This window comes from Ictalurus punctatus, chromosome 11, assembly GCF_001660625.3.
Source record: "Ictalurus punctatus breed USDA103 chromosome 11, Coco_2.0, whole genome shotgun sequence".
Lineage (NCBI taxonomy): Eukaryota > Metazoa > Chordata > Actinopteri > Siluriformes > Ictaluridae > Ictalurus > Ictalurus punctatus.
The window spans coordinates 24847481-24865395 of NC_030426.2; the positions used below are offsets into that span (position 1 = coordinate 24847481).

The following is a 17915-nucleotide window of genomic DNA, read 5'->3' on the forward strand; positions in this document are numbered from 1 at the left end:
ATTAAATACTATTTTACATTAAAGGATATCATTGTGTATTATGAAAACAACGTTAGCAAAGGTCTTGAATACATTGTGAATTTATTTATACTAATGGCAACATTTTATATACATAAACAAAAGTATGTTTATGTATGTTTATGTATATAGTGGAATTTGATTGTTTTATATCTTCTCTGAAATTGTTAAAAAGAAACAAAAAGTCATAAACATGTTTAAAATATTACAATATAATTTTTGGGTCCCTTGTTACCAATTAATGCCAAACTTTGTTTTGTACTATTGTATGCTGTGCTATGTTTGTTACTTGCTCAGTTTTCAATTAAAAAAAAAGTTTTATATATATATATATATATATATATATATATATATATATATATATATATATATATATATAAACAAACAGGAAGGCATATAAATTTAACGTTTATATATAGATTTAATGCTTATGCAGTCTTCCTCCAGAGATTTTTTTAAATCACAGCACGTGGTATACTTCCGAGATATAACCCTCCGTTTTTATCCCGTTTTAGGAAAACCTTTAAATTAATTATTTATTCCTTGTGATTGGGCGCAACCTAGCTAGCTGAAGTTCGCATATTAACAGGAACGTCATGAAAACAATTTAAACACTTTACAATAAATGTCAAATGTCAAATTTACAATAAATGTCAAAGCAAAGGTTATTGTCGCCTAGGCAACCGAACACACCTCGCTAAAAAATGCAGCCATTTGAGGCCACGCCCCTCGCTACACCACCATTTGAGAGCTCTTGTACATATCCATCCATCCATCCATCCATCCATCTATCCATATACTATACCGCTTATACTTACAGGGTCACGGGGAACCTAGAGCCTATCCCAGGGAGCATGGGGCACAAGGCGGGGTACACCCTGGACAGGGTGCCAATCCATCACAAGGCACACTCATATACATACTCACACACCCATTCATACACTACGGACACTTTGGACATCTCAATCAGCCTACCATGCATGTCTTTGGACTGGGGGAGGAAACCGGAGGAACAAGTTATTATGGCCGTGCTTGATAACCTAAATAAAAAATTACACAATTATTTTGTATTATTCCTTATGTACCAAGAAAATACTTCTTTGTTGTTTGTTAGTTTGTTCGTTTTATCATTACAAGTGAATGTCTATTATGTAAGGGATAAAACACTCAGTGTCATGCTGTTAGCGGAAAATAATCGACGCTGGTGTGGTATTTCCTCATTTGAATTATCTTGAAGAGGAGTCATCTGGCCATAAATGAAACACTTTATTCATCTTACTGTACCATGTAAAGAGAGATTTTACTGCCCAACTGCAATGATTTGTTGAGGACACCAGATGTGTGTTTTAAAAATGTTTAATTGTTCAGTTTACAAAAAAAGAAGAAGTCAAAAGCTGTAGAACCTGGCCATGCCTTTGTTTACATTATTTAGTATTATTATGTTATTTAAAAAAAAAAAGCTTTAGATCTGAATGAAGTATTATAAAGCTGAATATCCTACATTTATACTAAATTCAAGCATGGGCTCTGTCTCAAATTGCATACTATGGACTCCATTCTTACACTATGCACTACGTATTCGATTACCTAGTGCCTGGATGTTTGTAGAGCAGTAACATCTCAAGTACACTAACGTCACATCATGTCAGAAAATCCTCCACGGCAACAACTGTCCATTTAACAATCCAAAATGGCCGCTAGAAACCTTACTCTGTTGACAAGTTCAAACAGGAATAGCCTCTGAAGGCTTCACTCCCTCTTGTACGTAACGCAGGATGTGACTCACGGGTGCAAAAAAAACCTTCCAACAGTCCATGCTTCATGTCTCTGAGGCTCATTCATCCAGATATTAATAGTGCGTTACATCTCACTGAGATTCTTCACAATAATCACGGTAAAAGTATGCAATTTGAGACAAAGTCATGGTCAAACCTACATAAACACACGCATTTGTTACCCAATTGTTTTGTTTCTTCTTGAGTAACCGAATAATCATGACGATGCCCCATGACCCCATGCACAGCGCTGGGCACTGGGGTCAAATGGCATCTGAACAGGAAGTGATACTTGAACAGAGGCTGTGTTTAGAGTTTGGGCATCCTGGCAGCGTTGAGGCACATCGCTACGCACGAGGCTCCGGACGCATAGCGCATCTCTCTTAACATGCCATTCCACTGCTTTTTGTCCTCCTCGTATCTGAGCACACACACACACGCACACAAGAATGATTTAATGTACAAACACTAGATTTCAGTTCTATTTGGCATGCACGCTCATCCCTGAACATTAGTCGTGGTTTTCATGGTTGCATCCTGTTTGTCATCTTATACAAACAGAGAAGACCGTAGCGTTTCTGGATCACGTTCACATCTTCTTTTCATGATAGAGCTTTAACCAGCGTTTGTGGGAGGCACGGCGAACTGTGTTCACAGACGATGAGTTCTGGAGGTGTTTCTGAGCCCATGCAGTGATTTCCATTACAGAATCAGGCCTGTGTTTAATGCAGTACCGCCTGAGAGCCCGAAGATCACGGGCATGCGATATTGATTTTCACCCTCGTCCCTTGCACGCAGAGATTTCGCCAGATTCTTGGAACCTTTTGATGATATTATGTGCTGTAGACGATGAGATATTCATAGCCATCACAATTTTACATTGAGGGTTATTATTCCGAAATTGTTCCACAAATCGTAGACGCAGTTTTTCGCAGATTGGTGAACCTCTGCCTATCTTTACTTCTGAAAGACTCCGCCTCTCTAATATCCTCTTTTTATACCCAATCATCTCACTGACCTGTTCCCAATTAACCTCCAGCTGTTCCTTTTTGCTAACACTTACTTTTCCAGCATTTTGTTGCCCCCGTCCCAACTTTTTTGATTACGTTTTGCAGCCATCGAATTCTAAATGACCTTATTTTCTTCTTAAAACGGTACATTTCCTCAGTTTAAACATTTGATATATTTTCTATGTTCTATTGTGAATAACATATGGGTTTATGAGGTTTTCCAAACGATCACGCTCTGTTTTCATTTACATTTATTTACATTTTACACAGCGTCCCGACTTTCTCGGAATTAGGGTTGTACGTCGCAAAATGCTTTTGCGCGTGAAAACTGTAAGTTTGTGACGTTTACGTAATTCTGAGGTATTCAAACTGTCACGAAATTGAGGCGTGAGACGGGGGGGGGGGGGGGGGGGGTTGATATTTAAACGAGCACATCGTAATGTGGAACGCCCATATCTTTCGCAATTTCATTTCGTAACGCCGGTTTATTTAATGCCGTTAAAAATAAACGGTCAAATCCTGTCCCATTAGAATAACTCCAAAGTGTATCTTCAGAAAAACTTACTGCCACACGTCGGTGATCTCAGAAGGTCCGACTTCTTTGTTCTCCAGCTCTACGATGGCGAAGCCTCCGACGGCGTAGAGATTCCCACCGCTGCTCAGCAGGTTCACAGAGCTGCGTTCCTGCGGGAACTCCGTGAACGTGTCCCATCTATGAAAAGAACAAAACAAGATACACCCTAGTAACATTTATTTCTTACTAACGTATATTTACAGTACTGTCATGTATAGCAGGGGATTTCTGTCCCATCAGCTATCGCTAATCAATATATATCTACTTTAACATCGACAACGGTTATAATCATGTCACAGTTACAGTTATATAGCGCTTTTCTAGTCACTCAAAGCGCTTTACATAGTATTTGGGGGGAGGGGGGGGTGTCGTCAACCACCACTAATGTGTAGCTTCCACATGGATGATGCGACGGCAGCCATATTGCGCCAGAACGCCCACCACACACCCGCTATTAGTGGAGTGGAGAGTAGTTAATTCAGGGATGGAGATTATTAGGGGGCCGTGATAGAGATGGACCAATGGGGGAATTTCGCCAGGACATTGGGGTCATACCCCTACTCTTTATGAAAAGTGTCCTGCGATCACGTCTCATGTACTTGTTAGTCGTGAAGTCGTAGATCTCAGAATTGGCGGTCAGTCCCTCCTCGTTAACTCCTCCGGTGACGATAATTTTGCCGTTGTGCACCACAGCACCGAACATGGCTCTGGGGGTCTTCATTCCGGAGAGCTCCCTCCATTCAGACTGCTTGTGGTTATACATGAACATCTTGTTTAAAGCTTTACTGAAAGACAAAGAGACAGAAAGCGACATCATGAGTGTAAACATCATAAATCACTCTCCATTATCGTTGGGTTACACCACAGAGCAGTTCATTCGATTCGTGTGCTATAGCGGCGATATGACGGGGATCTGATTCTGAATGTCAAGGCAAATGGAAAGTATGTATTAACTTGCATGGTGGACATACACATCACATTTTCTCTGCCTATATATGACAAAGTATATATATGTGGCACCAATATATGACAAAAGTGTGTTGAGATGTTGGAGATTTTGTAACCCAGGCTGTACAGGATTTTCTGGAGTGTTTTTGCGATTGTTGCGACCAAAGATGTTTGATGTTGCTGCAGATTTTTTTTTCCCCGAAATTTGCCATGCGACTTGGGGAATTTTTTGTGCTTTATTTTTTTGTAAAAATACTCGACGTGGCGAAATTGCAGTGGCACTAAATTGTTCTGCACGGCCTTTCGCAGTGATGTTTGTTGGTAAATGAGAACTTTTAGCTGTACTCATGTTCGACACACGTGACTGAATGCGTGTTGTGATGATGTCACATGGTGAGATTGTGCTTTGCTTTTTTTCAGTTTTGTGACAAGCTGAACTCACACACACACACACACACACACACACACACACACACACACACACACACACACACACACACAGACAGACTCACTTGTCATCTGTCTTGCCCCCGATGCAGTAGACCAGGCCGTTGTGTGACACCACTGAGTGGCCATGGATGCGCAGGGGAAGTTTCTTTGTCTCACTCCATTTCATCTTCCTGTAAAGAGAGACCAATGTGTGTTTAACTTTGCCTTGTCACATCTCCCTGTCTGTCTGTCTGTCTGTTTATTCTTCTGTCTGTTGGTTTGTATATGTTATTGCCTGTTTCCATGTCTGTATATATTTATGTCTATCTATATTTTTCTGTCAGTATTTGTCTGTCTGTCTAAATTTTTAGTTATTATTAAATAAATAATATTAAATTATCTATCTATCTATCTATCTATCTATCTATCTATCTATCTATCTGTCTGTCTGTTTTTTTCTGCCTGTCTATCTATCTGTGTCTGCCTGTCTATCTATCTATCTATCTATCTATCTATCTATCTATCTATCTATCTATCTATCTATCTATCTATCTATCTATCTGTGTCTGCCTGTCTATCTGTCTATCTATCTATCTATCTATCTATCTATCTATCTATCTATCTATCTATCTGTCTGACTCTGCCTGTCTATCTATCTATCTATCTATCTATCTATCTATCTGTCTGACTCTACCTGTCTATCTATCTATCTATCTATCTGTCTGTCTATCTGTCTGTCTGTTTGTGTCTATCTATCTATCTGTCTGTTTGTTTCTGCCTGTCTATCTATCTACCTACCTATCTACCTATCTATCTATCTATCTATCTATCTATCTATCTGTCTGACTCTACCTGTCTATCTATCTATCTATCTATCTGTCTGTCTATCTGTCTGTCTGTTTGTGTCTATCTATCTATCTGTCTGTTTGTTTCTGCCTATCTATCTATCTATCTATCTATCTATCTATCTATCTATCTATCTATCTGTCTGTCTGTTTTTTTCTGCCTGTCTATCTATCTATCTATCTATCTATCTATCTATCTATCTATCTGTCTGACTCTGCCTGTCTATCTATCTATCTATCTATCTATCTCTGTCTGTCTGTCTGTCTGTTTGTGTCTATCTGTCTATTTGTTTCTGCCTGTCTATCTATCTATCTATCTATCTATCTATCTATCTATCTATCTATCTATCTATCTGTCTGTCTGACTCTGCCTGTCTATCTATCTATCTATCTATCTATCTGTCTGTCTGTCTGTCTGTCTGTCTGTTTGTGTCTATCTATCTACCTGTCTATCTGTCTGTTTGTTTCTGCCTGTCTATCTATCTATCTATCTATCTATCTATCTGTGTCTGCCTGTCTATCTATCTATCTATCTATCTATCTATCTATCTATCTATCTATCTATCTATCTATCTGTCTGTCTGTCTGTTTGTGTCTATCTATCTATCTGTCTGTTTGTTTCTGCCTGTCTATCTATCTATCTACCTATCTATCTATCTATCTATCTATCTGTCTATCTATCTATCTACCTATCTATCTATCTATCTATCTATCTGTCTATCTATCTATCTATCTATCTATCTATCTATCTATCTATCTATCTATCTACCTGTCTCTCTGTCTATCTGTCTGTCTGTCTGTAGAGTGTATGTTAGCTGGATGTATGCTTGAACACACTGAACTTTGTGGTGTTTATATAAATTATATAAAGAATAAATCTCAGGAACTCACTCAGCGTCGTAACACATGACCGAGTCGAGCGACTCGTTGGTCTGCAGATCTTTTCCAGCAATAGCAAAAATCAGATTCCCATTTTCCCCTAAGCCGAAAAGACAGCGGGGACTCGGCATGGGGGGCAGCGCCAACCAATCAGCTGCGAGTGCATCCAGCTACACAATAAACACAAGCCATGATAATCACAGGCTTAATATTTAACATCTTATTGTAGATTTCAGCTTAAAAGAAGGTGCAGTTTTCCCTTCGGAGTATAGTGATTATTTAAAGCCTCTTCAGACCTCCTGTAAATAACACTACCACTGCGTTTGTGCTCTATTCACATTGCTCTGATCTTTTCACATTTTCAGATGACTCCCTTTTATTTACGTGCGAATTAGACTATTTTGCGATCGCATGTAAACCGAGTATTGTCCCTTTTATGTGTAATTTACCCTTTGATGTGTTGAGTGCTTTTTAAAACGCATCATTAATCGCCTGTAATATGCTGTATAATAACACAATCCCCTTTTAGTAATGTTGAATCCATTTTAAACGCGAGAATCCTGTAAAAACGTCACTCTAGTTTATTATTAGCTGACTGCGATATTCAGTTTAATATCACAGCACTAAGGTCAACCCAGGTCACTGAGTGTAATGTCTAATTTTGCTACACCCAGACTACTGCGTCATTACTGTTGTACAAATCTTCACTAGCATTTTAGCGCTAAAAAAGCAGAGGTTGGTCTGTTAATAACTACAATGCTATAGTTATAACACTGAGTATCAGTATTATTAGTAGTGGAGTCATACCGTAGCAGGACGAATTACAAAACATTATAGCATTTATCACTAGACATGTGCTGTGATGATGTTTGACGGAAGATCGTGCCTTATAAATATAGGCTATTGCTTAGCGATTTAGAAATTATTGGGCAATGAGGCTTACTTTCAATTATCAAATGAGATTTGTGGCTTAACAGGGGGGAAAAAATCACAATTGCAAATACATTTCACATTTTGTCATGTGACCTTTGAGACATAATACATCGTATTGACTAGGAATAAACCTAGGTATCAAAAAATGGTCACAAATAGCGTTTAGCGTATTATTAATTCACTATAAAGTCAGGTTGGCCATTTCATTACTGTATACACATGATATAGCTTTAAAATGTACCAGTTGCTCTTTTTGATTTTATGCTACGTAGTTATTAGCCGAATGAAATATCTTTTACTACCATTTGATTTAAAAAAAAATAAAAAGAATTTAATCATTTCCTTGGATTCTATGCAATTATTCATTTACAGCATATTATTCAGTGACTACAACGACAATAACAGGAAGTAAAGGCACGACTACAGCTATCTACAACTCGATATGTCAGTGAATGTTGCTTAGCTAGCTGAGTTGGCAAGTTATTAATGTTATTAACTAACTACAGTTAGTTAATGTTAGTTAGTTAGATCACGTTAGCCATGATATCTAACTACAAGTTGGTATTTTGTTTGGTATTGTGGTTAATATTATATTAGTTACCTACCTAAAAAAATAGCTTAGCTAGCTAAAAGGTAATGTCAGTTAAGATAGCTAGCGGGTACTATTAATTAGCTAGATAACTTCGGTTAGCTAGTCGCTGATGTCAGTAAGCTAGATAAGGTTAATTAAAATAGCTAGTGATTGATCTTAGTTAGTTAAATATTGTTAGCTAAGCAGATAATTGCTAGTGAAATAATGGTTGTAAAAGTAAACCTCAGATAATTAGCGGCTAATATTAGTCGCCTAGCGAACCGTAAATAAGTTAGCTAGTGGTTCATTTTAGTTAGCTAGATTGGAACCAAACTAAATTGGACGTTGAGAGGTGAATACTATTAACCATCCGTTTTATTCAGTGGTGATTGATTTATTAACTACCTGATAGAAGTAGCACTGAAGAGGATTCTCTTTGTTGTCCTCGTCAACAAACAGGCCGCCGATGACGTAGAGCTCGTTTTTCTTGGTGCAAATGCTCACATGGTTTTTTGGCACTTGCTCAGCCATAGCAGCGAGGAAGCACTCGTTTTCTCCGACGTCGTACGCTACTGCCGCCGTATCATTGACCATGAGGATCAGATTGCGCCTGTACATCCCCAATCTCTTATTATCATTCAGGTAACCTGGTAGAAGCTCTTCTTCATCCTCCTCTTCTCCTTCCTTCATCTCCTTCTTTTTCCTCTCGGGAAGTTTTCCCTTGAAGGCGTCTCGGATGACCTGCAGTTTCTTCTGGAGCTCGGGATCGGCCTTGATGATGTCATCGGTTTCCACCTTCTCCTTGAAGTACTTTTCAGGCAGCAGACGGAAACGGATACACTCGAACGCATCTACAAGCGCCTTAGCTCGCTTCTCTTTGTCACTGCGCACCCATTTCAAGACTGCCTCGAACACCGTTTCCTCCTTCGCGACATTCAGGACGTCGCTACCGATCAAGGCGAAGAGCTCGTGTGGTGCCAGCTGAAGGAACTCCTCCTCCTTGGCGAGGCTCTCGAAGCGGTCGGCGCTGTAGTCGCGGGCAGCTACGGCCAACCTCGGTACATTGAGGACCAGTCCGAGTCTGAAGATGGCAAGGCAGTTAGACAGGGAGAGCTTCTTCTGGAGGTAGTTTACACACACGGTGAACACGGATGGGATCTGGAAACGGTTTGCGAGCGCGAAAATCTCCTGAACGTTTCCGTCTGTGAGCTCAATCTCGGCTGAGTAAAGGTACTTGATGATCATGTCCAGGATGTTGGGGTCCACGTCGTCCAAGGACACTTCTTTGAGGTCTTCTTTGACCTTGCCGTCCTCAGAGAAGAAGATGTCCCTGAAGTACGGGCTGCATGCGGCCAGAATGAGGCGGTGGCATGGGAAGCAGCGATCTCCTACCTTAAGAGTGCAGTCCACAAACTTGTTCTCGTTCAGGAGCTCCTTCAAGCCATCCTGGAGCAGAGTGCTCTGGAACAGACGCAGCTCTTCCTGCAGGGCTTTCGGATCCATTCTCAAAGTGGACAAGGAGAAAAAGAGAAAAGGAGAGGAGAAGGTGGCTGCACTCCTGCTTGCCACGCCGTCCCGACCGGAAAAGGACAGGGTGGCGAAAAGCTTGCCGGTCTGAAGGGGCTGATATTTAATCTGCTCGTTCTAAATTTAACCTGCACCCTCCCTCTGTTCTACCCCCCTCGGCCAAATGTGACAGCACCTCAGAACTGCAGCTGTCACCTAAAACAGGCTCCACAGAGATTCCCAGGGATTCAATACACAATGACCAAAGCTTTATTCCTATAGCTCAGAGATACCGTATGAGTTTGGACACAGCGATGGTTTTGTGAGCAGTTTGTGGTGTAAATATGCATTTTATTTGTGTGTGTGTGTGTGTGTGTGTGTCTGAATGCTAACATGTCTCAGGTCAGAGTGACAGTGATGAGAAACGGCTGCTGCAACAGGTGACAGCTTTCAGCTGCGACGCCACAGGATACTTACAGCTCCACTTAGCAGACTTACCTTAATGACCTTAATGTTAAATTAATTCAATTCCAATTCAATTCAATTTGATTTGTATTGCACTTTTAACAATGGTTATTGTCTCAAAGCAGCTTTACAGAAACATATAAACACAGGATGGAGATTTTAAGTGTGTGCATTTATCTCTATCGAGCGAGACGGTGGTGACGTAGTGAGGAAAAACTCCCTGAGACGATATGAGGAAGAAACCTTGAGAGGAACCGGACTCAGAAGGGAACCCGTCCTCATCTGGGTAACGACGGAGAGTGTGAAAGTAAAAGAAAGTTCATTATGGTGTTTATATGAAGTCTGTTTGTTGAACTAGTCCACTGTTTTTTTTTTGTTGTTGTTCTTTAATTTGTCACCTATCTTTATATACAGTATATATAAATTGATATAGTATATAAACCATAAATCTACAGTTATGCTAAGAAAGCATGGAAATTAAACAATGGGCAATAAATGACAAATCATTCAAGTGAATCATACAGAAAGGACATTTTGTATTTATTTATATTTCTTTGTACACATTTTATAGTTCAGACTTAAAACGGAAATTATAATACCCTGTCTTGAACCCATGTTTGTGAAATAAGGACGTGTGAACGGCTGTTGTGCCTACAGATTGTTCTTAGACCGAGAGGACTGTGTGCTACGCTAGAGACAGAACTAAAATTAACACCGACCTCACCACAAGAAGGTTTGTGAGTATGTGTGGGCATGTTTTTATATCTCGATGGGGACCAAATATCCCCACAAGGATAGAAATATCTGGCAGTTTGGCCTTTGGCGTGTCCTGATGAGGAAAATTGCCCTTTTCCCTGTTTCGGTTACTGAGGTTAAGGTTTTAGGGCGAGATTTAGGCATAGTGATAATTAGCTGCATTGGGCTGTAAGACAAACGTGTGTGTGTGTGTTGGGGGGTGGGAAGACGGTGTAACCGAAGCCAGTCTAAGACAGAGGTGGTGGTGGTGGGGGGGTGGCGGTCTCTCACTCATACACACAGCTCAGATAATCAGTTCGTTTACACGGACGACGAGAATCCGATATGAACCCGATTAAGACGATACTCTGATTAAGAAACTTCCATGTAAACAGCGATTATTGATGACCTTAATCCGACTAAAGTCGAATCGAATTAAGACATGTGGAGTAATCCTACTTCAATCGCATTATCGACCATTCATTCACACTCACTACTTCCTCCGTGCGATTGCTTCCCATTGACTGTGTACAAATCGAAGGAAACGTATAACCGTGTTTTCATGTCATTCTCTCATACACGACCCCTCCGTAAACGTGTACAGAGACATATACAAATAAATAAAGCTTGGACGGAAGTAGCAGAGATCTCTGACACCTCTGGTTATTTCACATAGCGAGTAGAGTTAGCCTATATATAATTTAGAAATTATATATAAAGCACTATTGTTTCTCATTGGAGCTAAAAAAAAAAAAAAAACAAAAAAAAAAACAACACTGGACAGTACATGCTGACAAACGACAACAATGATCAGGATCAGGATAAAGATTGTAAACCTTTTTATTACAAAAGTTTGCTGCGTGAAACTAGAATATTACAAACAACATTAAAGGCATATTGACAAAAAATAAAATAAAATAAAAAAAAAAGTATAGCTTAAACACATATGTGGAAGTTAGATGTTACGTTGGCAGTGCGGATTATGAAACACGGCTTGTTCACAGCTATTCTAACGATCATAACACACAGGCCGTAATGCATTAAACAGAAGAACTATAAATATCCCTGTCGTTTCGCAAAAATCCAGACATCCGAGTCAGTTAACACACACCGTTAACATTTTTATCAAGTTAGATATTTCCAAAATTCCATCAGTCTTCACCAGTCTTAAATCAGTGTCCTTTTTGACCGAAAGCCGTGACGATAACAGATAACACATACCAACTTAATATACTACTTATGTAAGGAATAGAAACACTTGTGGCCTGTTAATAATAATAATAATTATTATAATTATAATAATAATAATAATAATAATAATAATAAGCAACAGTATGAGTGATGAAGTTCAGTTCACCCCAAATTTGAAAATTTTCTTATAACAGCACATTCCAAAACGTTTTATTCCTCTTATACTGTAAGCTAAAACTTCTTCTTCTTCTTCTTTCCTGAAGACCTAAATTTACAGCTTTACCTCTAACTATTACAAAGTGTCACTCACACTGGAGACTCCTTCCATAAACGTTAAAATAAACGTCTCCTCACAGAAAACTATATAACTGATGAAACATCTTTCTTTGTTAAATAACAGCACATTCTACGCCGTTTAAAAAAAAAAAAAAATCTGTTTATGTGTAGCGTATACCATACAAGATCCCTGTGTGATATAGAAACGACATAAGAATGTATCAGACCGAGCGCGTTCATCTAAACCTGTGATTTCGACCTTCTGACCAATCAGAATCGAGAATTCTTGTAGAACAACGCTGTGCTACAAGTTGAAAAAATAAAAATAAAAAGTCTTAAAGTGCACCAATTATGCTTTTTTCAAATATTCCCTTTCATGTAGTGTGTTATATACGTAGCTGTTTGTGAACGTAAAAAGCCTGCAAAGTTTCAAAAATCGACACGCACGACCAACGGCATTATCGACTCCCAAAAGATGTGACCGATTCTGAACGGCTGAAACGACTCGTTATTGATTCCAGACTTTACTTCCTGTACAAACCTACGTAGGTTTATAACAAAAAGCCCCGCCTCTGGTCTTCATCACCTGCACGCTGACAGCGCTAGACCAATCACGACAGACTGGGATGTCTGACCAATCAGAGCAGAGTATGCTCTCTGAAAGAAAGAGTTTAGAATGAATCATTTAGGAACGGATCATTGAAGGAGTCGTTTGTGACACTGGGTAAAAAAGGTAACGCTGCAGTTTAAATGATGAGCACGTTAAAGTGTTTTTTGACCTCGGATGCGTGTAAATCTATCGTATGAGACCTTTAAAACAAAATTAGGCACGTTTCAAAACCACAATAGGTGCACTTTAAACAATAATTGTCAACCAAATGAAATTTTACGATGGATTTTTGATGCAATAAACACAGTTCTGATGGTTCACTCTGATGGTGCACCTGACCTGTATTTACAGGTGCTGCAGTAAAAACTGTTTAATACAGTAAGTCCAGTACTTAAGGACATAAAGTATTTACAGGACAAATCACTGCTGTGGAGCTTTGAAAAAGGAAACCTATTTAAGCCATTTACACAGATGAGGTATTGCAGATATTTATAACAGTCAATAAAGGTCAATGTCATGGCATCAGCATCCTCAATGCTCCTCATCCTGCGGGGGAAAAAAACAGGGATGATCGTTAAGCCTTATTTAGTTCTAAATAAGTGTGTGTGTGTGTGTGTGTGTGTGTGCACCTGTTCGTGGGATCACACAGGTCTTCTTGCACTCGTCCTCGGTGTCAAAGCGATTGCGGTTGCCGTGACAACCTCCATACCAGAACTGCGCACATGCATTGGCGGTGCGGTCATAGTACCAGCGGATGTTATAATCACGACACGTACCCTGATCCAGGATCAGCTCACAGCGCGGGTCCAGAGGCACAATTTCTGACAATGAACACACACACACACCTTGTTATCACATAAAGCAACACAAAACCCCTCTTTCAAAGCAAATCAGCCAAGACTTATGGGAAAGTCTTCCATGCAGTGGAGTTCCAATTTCTCTGTACAATGTCAAGCAGCTTTTCATATCTTATTAACTTCGAGAGAGAGGAAGAAGACAAGCTGGTGAGCGAGTGACTGTTTCTTGCCGCTATAAAGTAAGTGATAATAATAATATTTCTACAGAATTAAAAGTAACGGGAAATATATTTTAAAAATATATGATGTGTCATTCTTTAATATTTCTGGTATTAAAAACTGTGGTAGTATAAGAAGAATAAAACACACTGGGAAATGCTGTTACAGGAAATAAATAACTCAGTTTCATCACATCACCCTGTCGTTGATTATTTTCCTGTAACAGAATGCCCCCAAGTGTTTTATTTCTTAATTATTGTACACTTAATTGCACCACCTTTCACTGGCCTTGGGCAAAGGTGTTGCTGAGTAATGAACACTACAGAAGGGGGTGTGTGTGTGTGTGTGTGTGTGTGTGTGTGTGTGTGTGTGTGTGTGTTAACCTTTAGGTAAAGGAAGTCGTGGGGCAGGGACATAATGCACCGAAGTGGATGACGTGATGACAGTTGATGACGATGACGAAGGCCTGCCATGTGTAGATGGTCTATTGTGTGATGGAACATCTCCCCTGTTGCTGTGCTCTGAGCTGCCATGTGTGTGAATATCTATGGTGTGAGGTACCTGATTACAAAGATAAATTTGTGACCATTGGAACGGAATCCATGTGCCCTGTCATATTTAAAATGACAGATAATATAAAATGCAGAGAACACAGTTTACTTGTATCAGTAGTAATAATAATAATTAAAAAAAAAAAAAAAAAAAACCCCTAACATTATCAACTATCGCTATAACAAACAGATTAAACCATGAACTAGCATCACAATAAACAGGCTAAACCATGAGCTAGCATTACAATAAACAGGCTAAACCATGAACTAGCATTACAATAAACAGGCTAAACCATGAACTAGCATTACAATAAACAGGCTAAACCATGAACTAGCATTACAATAAACAGGCTAAACCATGAACTAGCATTACAATAAACAGGCTAAACCATGAACTAGCATTACAGTGAAATAGCTAACCGACCAACTAGCATTACAGTCGATCAGCTAAACAGGTTAACCCAGGAGGGTCCTTCTGATTTATTTGAGAAGTATAGGATAGCCAGAAGAGCTGCGGCAAAAGCAAGAACTCAAGCATTGGAGGATTGTGGAGAGGTCATGGAAAAAAGCTTTTAGGTTGCCGCAAAGACATTCAGTGCCTTAGCAAAATGAGATCATGTAAGCTCTGCTAAACAGGTATGGAGCAATGTTGACCTCTGCTGGGGATATTGTTGAGAGATAGAAGAAGCATTTTGAGGAACTTCTTAACTTCTTAACCCAGTGGACCTGCTTAACCCTGCTTAACCCGGTGGACAGAGACCTTAGGGCTGACCCAGGACTAGCTGTAGAGATAATATCTCATAGTTGGCTTGGGAACATCTGGGGATCCCCCAGGAAGAGCTGCAATTCGTGACTGGGGCTAGTAAAGTCTGGGCAGTCCTTCTCAGCCTGTTGCCATGGCAACCCCCAGCAGGAAAAGCGGAAGAAAAGTGAATGAATGAAAAAAAATGAAAGAATCTGACTTTAAAACGTTTTCTGAATAACTGAAACACAAGTACCTTTACTATTAACAAGCTGATGAACACCTGAACAGACTTAGATTTGTAAAAGACACTCACCCCTGGAGTGACAGGTACTGGAAGACTGTCCCCTCTTCCACCTCCATGACTGACTGAGACGGTGTGTGTCCCACTGTGAGTACCGGTGAGTGTCCCACTGTGAGTACCGGTGTGTGTCCCACTGTCAGTACCGGTGTGTGTCCCACTGTCAGTACCGGTGTGTGTCCCACTGTCAGTACCGGTGTTTGTCCCAATGTCAGTACCGGTGTGTGTCCCACTGTGAGTACCAGTGTGTGTTCCACTGTGAGTACCGGTGTGTCCCCCACTGTGAATACCAGTGTGTGTCCCACTGTGAGTACCGGTGTGTCCCCCACTGTGAGTACCGGTGTGTGTTCCACTGTGAGGACCGGTCTGTGTCCCACCGTGAGTACCGGTGTGTGTCCCAGTGTGTGTATAAGTCCCAGAGTGCGTTCCAGAATGTGTTCCAGAGTGTGTCCTTGTGTGTGTAGGGTCTACATTGTTTCCGTGATAATATCCACCATTGCTGATGCGGTTTCCACTGTTATCAAACTCGTACAGGAGACCATTGATGCGATTGAGATGGTTATTGTATCCATTGCCGTTAATGCGGTTGAAGATGTCGCCATTCGCATCCTCACAGAACTGGCTGACCAGTTTGGATTCCAGAGCTGAGAGAGGAAAATGGCAAACGTCTGACATTAGTACAATCAGACGTCATAAACACTCACAAACATACGCATGTTTCGTCCCTTCTGGAAACGTGTTAAAACAATACTAAGATATTTGCATTACGTGAATTTATCATTGCAACTGCATGTTTGAATTAGAATTTTCTAATTCAGATATCAGGGGTATCAGCATTGAGAATTCAACAGCACTGTGGTATGAATGTATTTAATTGAGGTAATAAAACATGCATTACCTGGTAGGGTGTTAAAGTCATCTATCTGAAAGACATGCTCGCTATCAGGGTCCGAGGCGATGAGATCAAGCTCCCGGAGAAACTCGGCCTGTGCCGGATCACTGGCATTAACAATGCCCAGAGCAAACATCTCAATGTTAGCAGCGTGCGCCTCCCGTACTGCGATTTCCAGCTTAACAGAGTCACGCTCGTCCGTTTGTCCATCTGTGATGACCACGATGACCTTGGCGACCCCGGAACGAGCGCTGCGGAAGGCCTCACGTGTGGCTTTGCGGATGGCCGTGCCTGTGTAAGTGCCCTCGCCCATGTAGGTCATCCTGCGCACGGCATGTTTGACGTCACGCTTCACGGCGTATCTGGCGAGGTCGAACTCCAATCGAGCCTCCAGGCTGTAGAGCACGAGGCCGACTCGTGTGGCACCGTTTCCCACCGTCACTCGCTCTACCAGTGCCGTCACAAAGTCCTTCACAATCTCAAAGTTCTCAGGGCCGACACTCTCCGAGCTGTCAATCACGAACACCAGCTCCATTGGACGCTCTTTACATTTAATCCCGCATCCTGAAGGTTGTGTGTGTGTAATGTTAGTGTGAAACATTTTTAGCAGAACATATCCTCTTGACTACAAACCGAAAAGCGCATGAAGAGGCAGCAGAATCTTACCGCATATTTCTCGTATCATTCTGATAATGTCTTCTCGCTGAAAAATGAGCACAAGGAACCATCAATACAGTGTCATTTTACGCCAAATTAAACCAAAATGTGTTAGTTATCAAAGCGAAACAAGTTTTCTGTGAGAAGACCTTTGACATTTGTCCAGTATGTTAATCATAAATATAGTTTTTCTTAGTGAATCTGGTGTTTCTGCATCTGTGTAATTGAGGAGGCGAGTGGTTTGGTGGATCTTGAACCCCCTACAAAGTTATTAAGAGTCATAAAACCAGTATCAAGTGTTGTGAGTGAAGGAGAAGAGAGGTAATCTCACCGTCAGACCTGACTCTCCTTTCACTCCCTGTCGGCCCTGAAAGACAGAATCATTTCATTTACACGGAAACTCCACAGTCAGGTCTGAAATCAGCCTCCAAAACCAGTGTGTAGTTTGTAAACGACGCCAAAACGTAGACTAAACAGTAAGCTTCTCTTTCCTCATAGCTTACACTGTCCTTGTAGCTCCGCTTGTGGCTCATTCATTTGAGACCCCATACTGACCCCAGTTAATACTGACCCCATCAGTATCTGCTAAATCTTAATACTGTTAACAAAATAAGACGGATCATAAAAATCCCATGTTGTTGTTTATTTAGTCCCGTCCTGATTAAACTATTTCACACAACTGAATTTATAAAAATGACCCCGTTCAAAAGTTTGCACGCCCTTGATTATTAATCCGGTGTGTCGTTACCTGGATGATCCTCGACATAATGTTTTTACGTTCTGTGAGAGTTGTTCACGAGTCCCTTGTTTGTCCTGAGCGGTTAAACCTCCCGCTGTTCTTCAGAAAAAATCCTCCAGGTCCTGCACATTCTTTACTTTTCCAGCATCTTCTGCGTATTTGACCCATTTCCAACAGCGGCTGTATGATGCTGAGATCCATCGTTTCACTCTGAGGATGACTGAGGGACTCGTACACGACTATTACAAAAGG

General features: G+C 40.6%; 2 protein-coding genes across 2 annotated transcripts in view; both read right to left on the reverse strand.

The window, feature by feature from the left end:
- Positions 1 to 1358: 1358 nt before the first annotated feature.
- On the reverse strand, positions 1359 to 9582 carry klhl41b (kelch-like family member 41b). The gene is made up of 6 exons (XM_017479881.3): positions 8388 to 9582; positions 6491 to 6648; positions 4838 to 4945; positions 3977 to 4162; positions 3369 to 3515; positions 1359 to 2214 (listed from the first exon to the last, which is right to left on the reverse strand). Exons 1-6 carry the CDS (start codon positions 9483 to 9485, stop codon positions 2103 to 2105), a joined length of 1809 nt encoding a protein of 602 aa, XP_017335370.1. The 5' UTR covers positions 9486 to 9582; the 3' UTR covers positions 1359 to 2102.
- A 1922-nt stretch (positions 9583 to 11504) lies between these two features.
- Positions 11505 to 17915, reverse strand: part of col28a2b (collagen, type XXVIII, alpha 2b) — a 42315-nt gene continuing 35904 nt past the window's right edge. The window contains exons 30-36 of the mRNA XM_017479880.3: positions 17256 to 17291; positions 16934 to 16970; positions 16274 to 16831; positions 15391 to 16019; positions 14165 to 14342; positions 13395 to 13586; positions 11505 to 13311 (exon numbers count right to left, since the gene is read on the reverse strand). Of these exons, the coding sequence (XP_017335369.2) occupies positions 13307 to 13311; positions 13395 to 13586; positions 14165 to 14342; positions 15391 to 16019; positions 16274 to 16831; positions 16934 to 16970; positions 17256 to 17291 (1635 nt within the window). The 3' untranslated portion in view covers positions 11505 to 13306. The remainder of the gene's footprint in view (positions 13312 to 13394; positions 13587 to 14164; positions 14343 to 15390; positions 16020 to 16273; positions 16832 to 16933; positions 16971 to 17255; positions 17292 to 17915) is intronic.

Coding starts and splice junctions, on each gene's coding strand:
- klhl41b (XM_017479881.3), bottom strand. CDS start 9,485: ATGGATCCGAAAGCCCTGCAGGAAGAGCTGCGTCTGTTCCAGAGCACT. Junction 6,649..8,387: donor TTCAGTGCTACTTCTATCAG/GTAGTTAATAAA, acceptor TTTATTGTGTAG/CTGGATGCACTCGCAGCTGA. Junction 2,215..3,368: donor GAGATCACCGACGTGTGGCA/GTAAGTTTTTCT, acceptor GTGTGTGCTCAG/ATACGAGGAGGACAAAAAGC.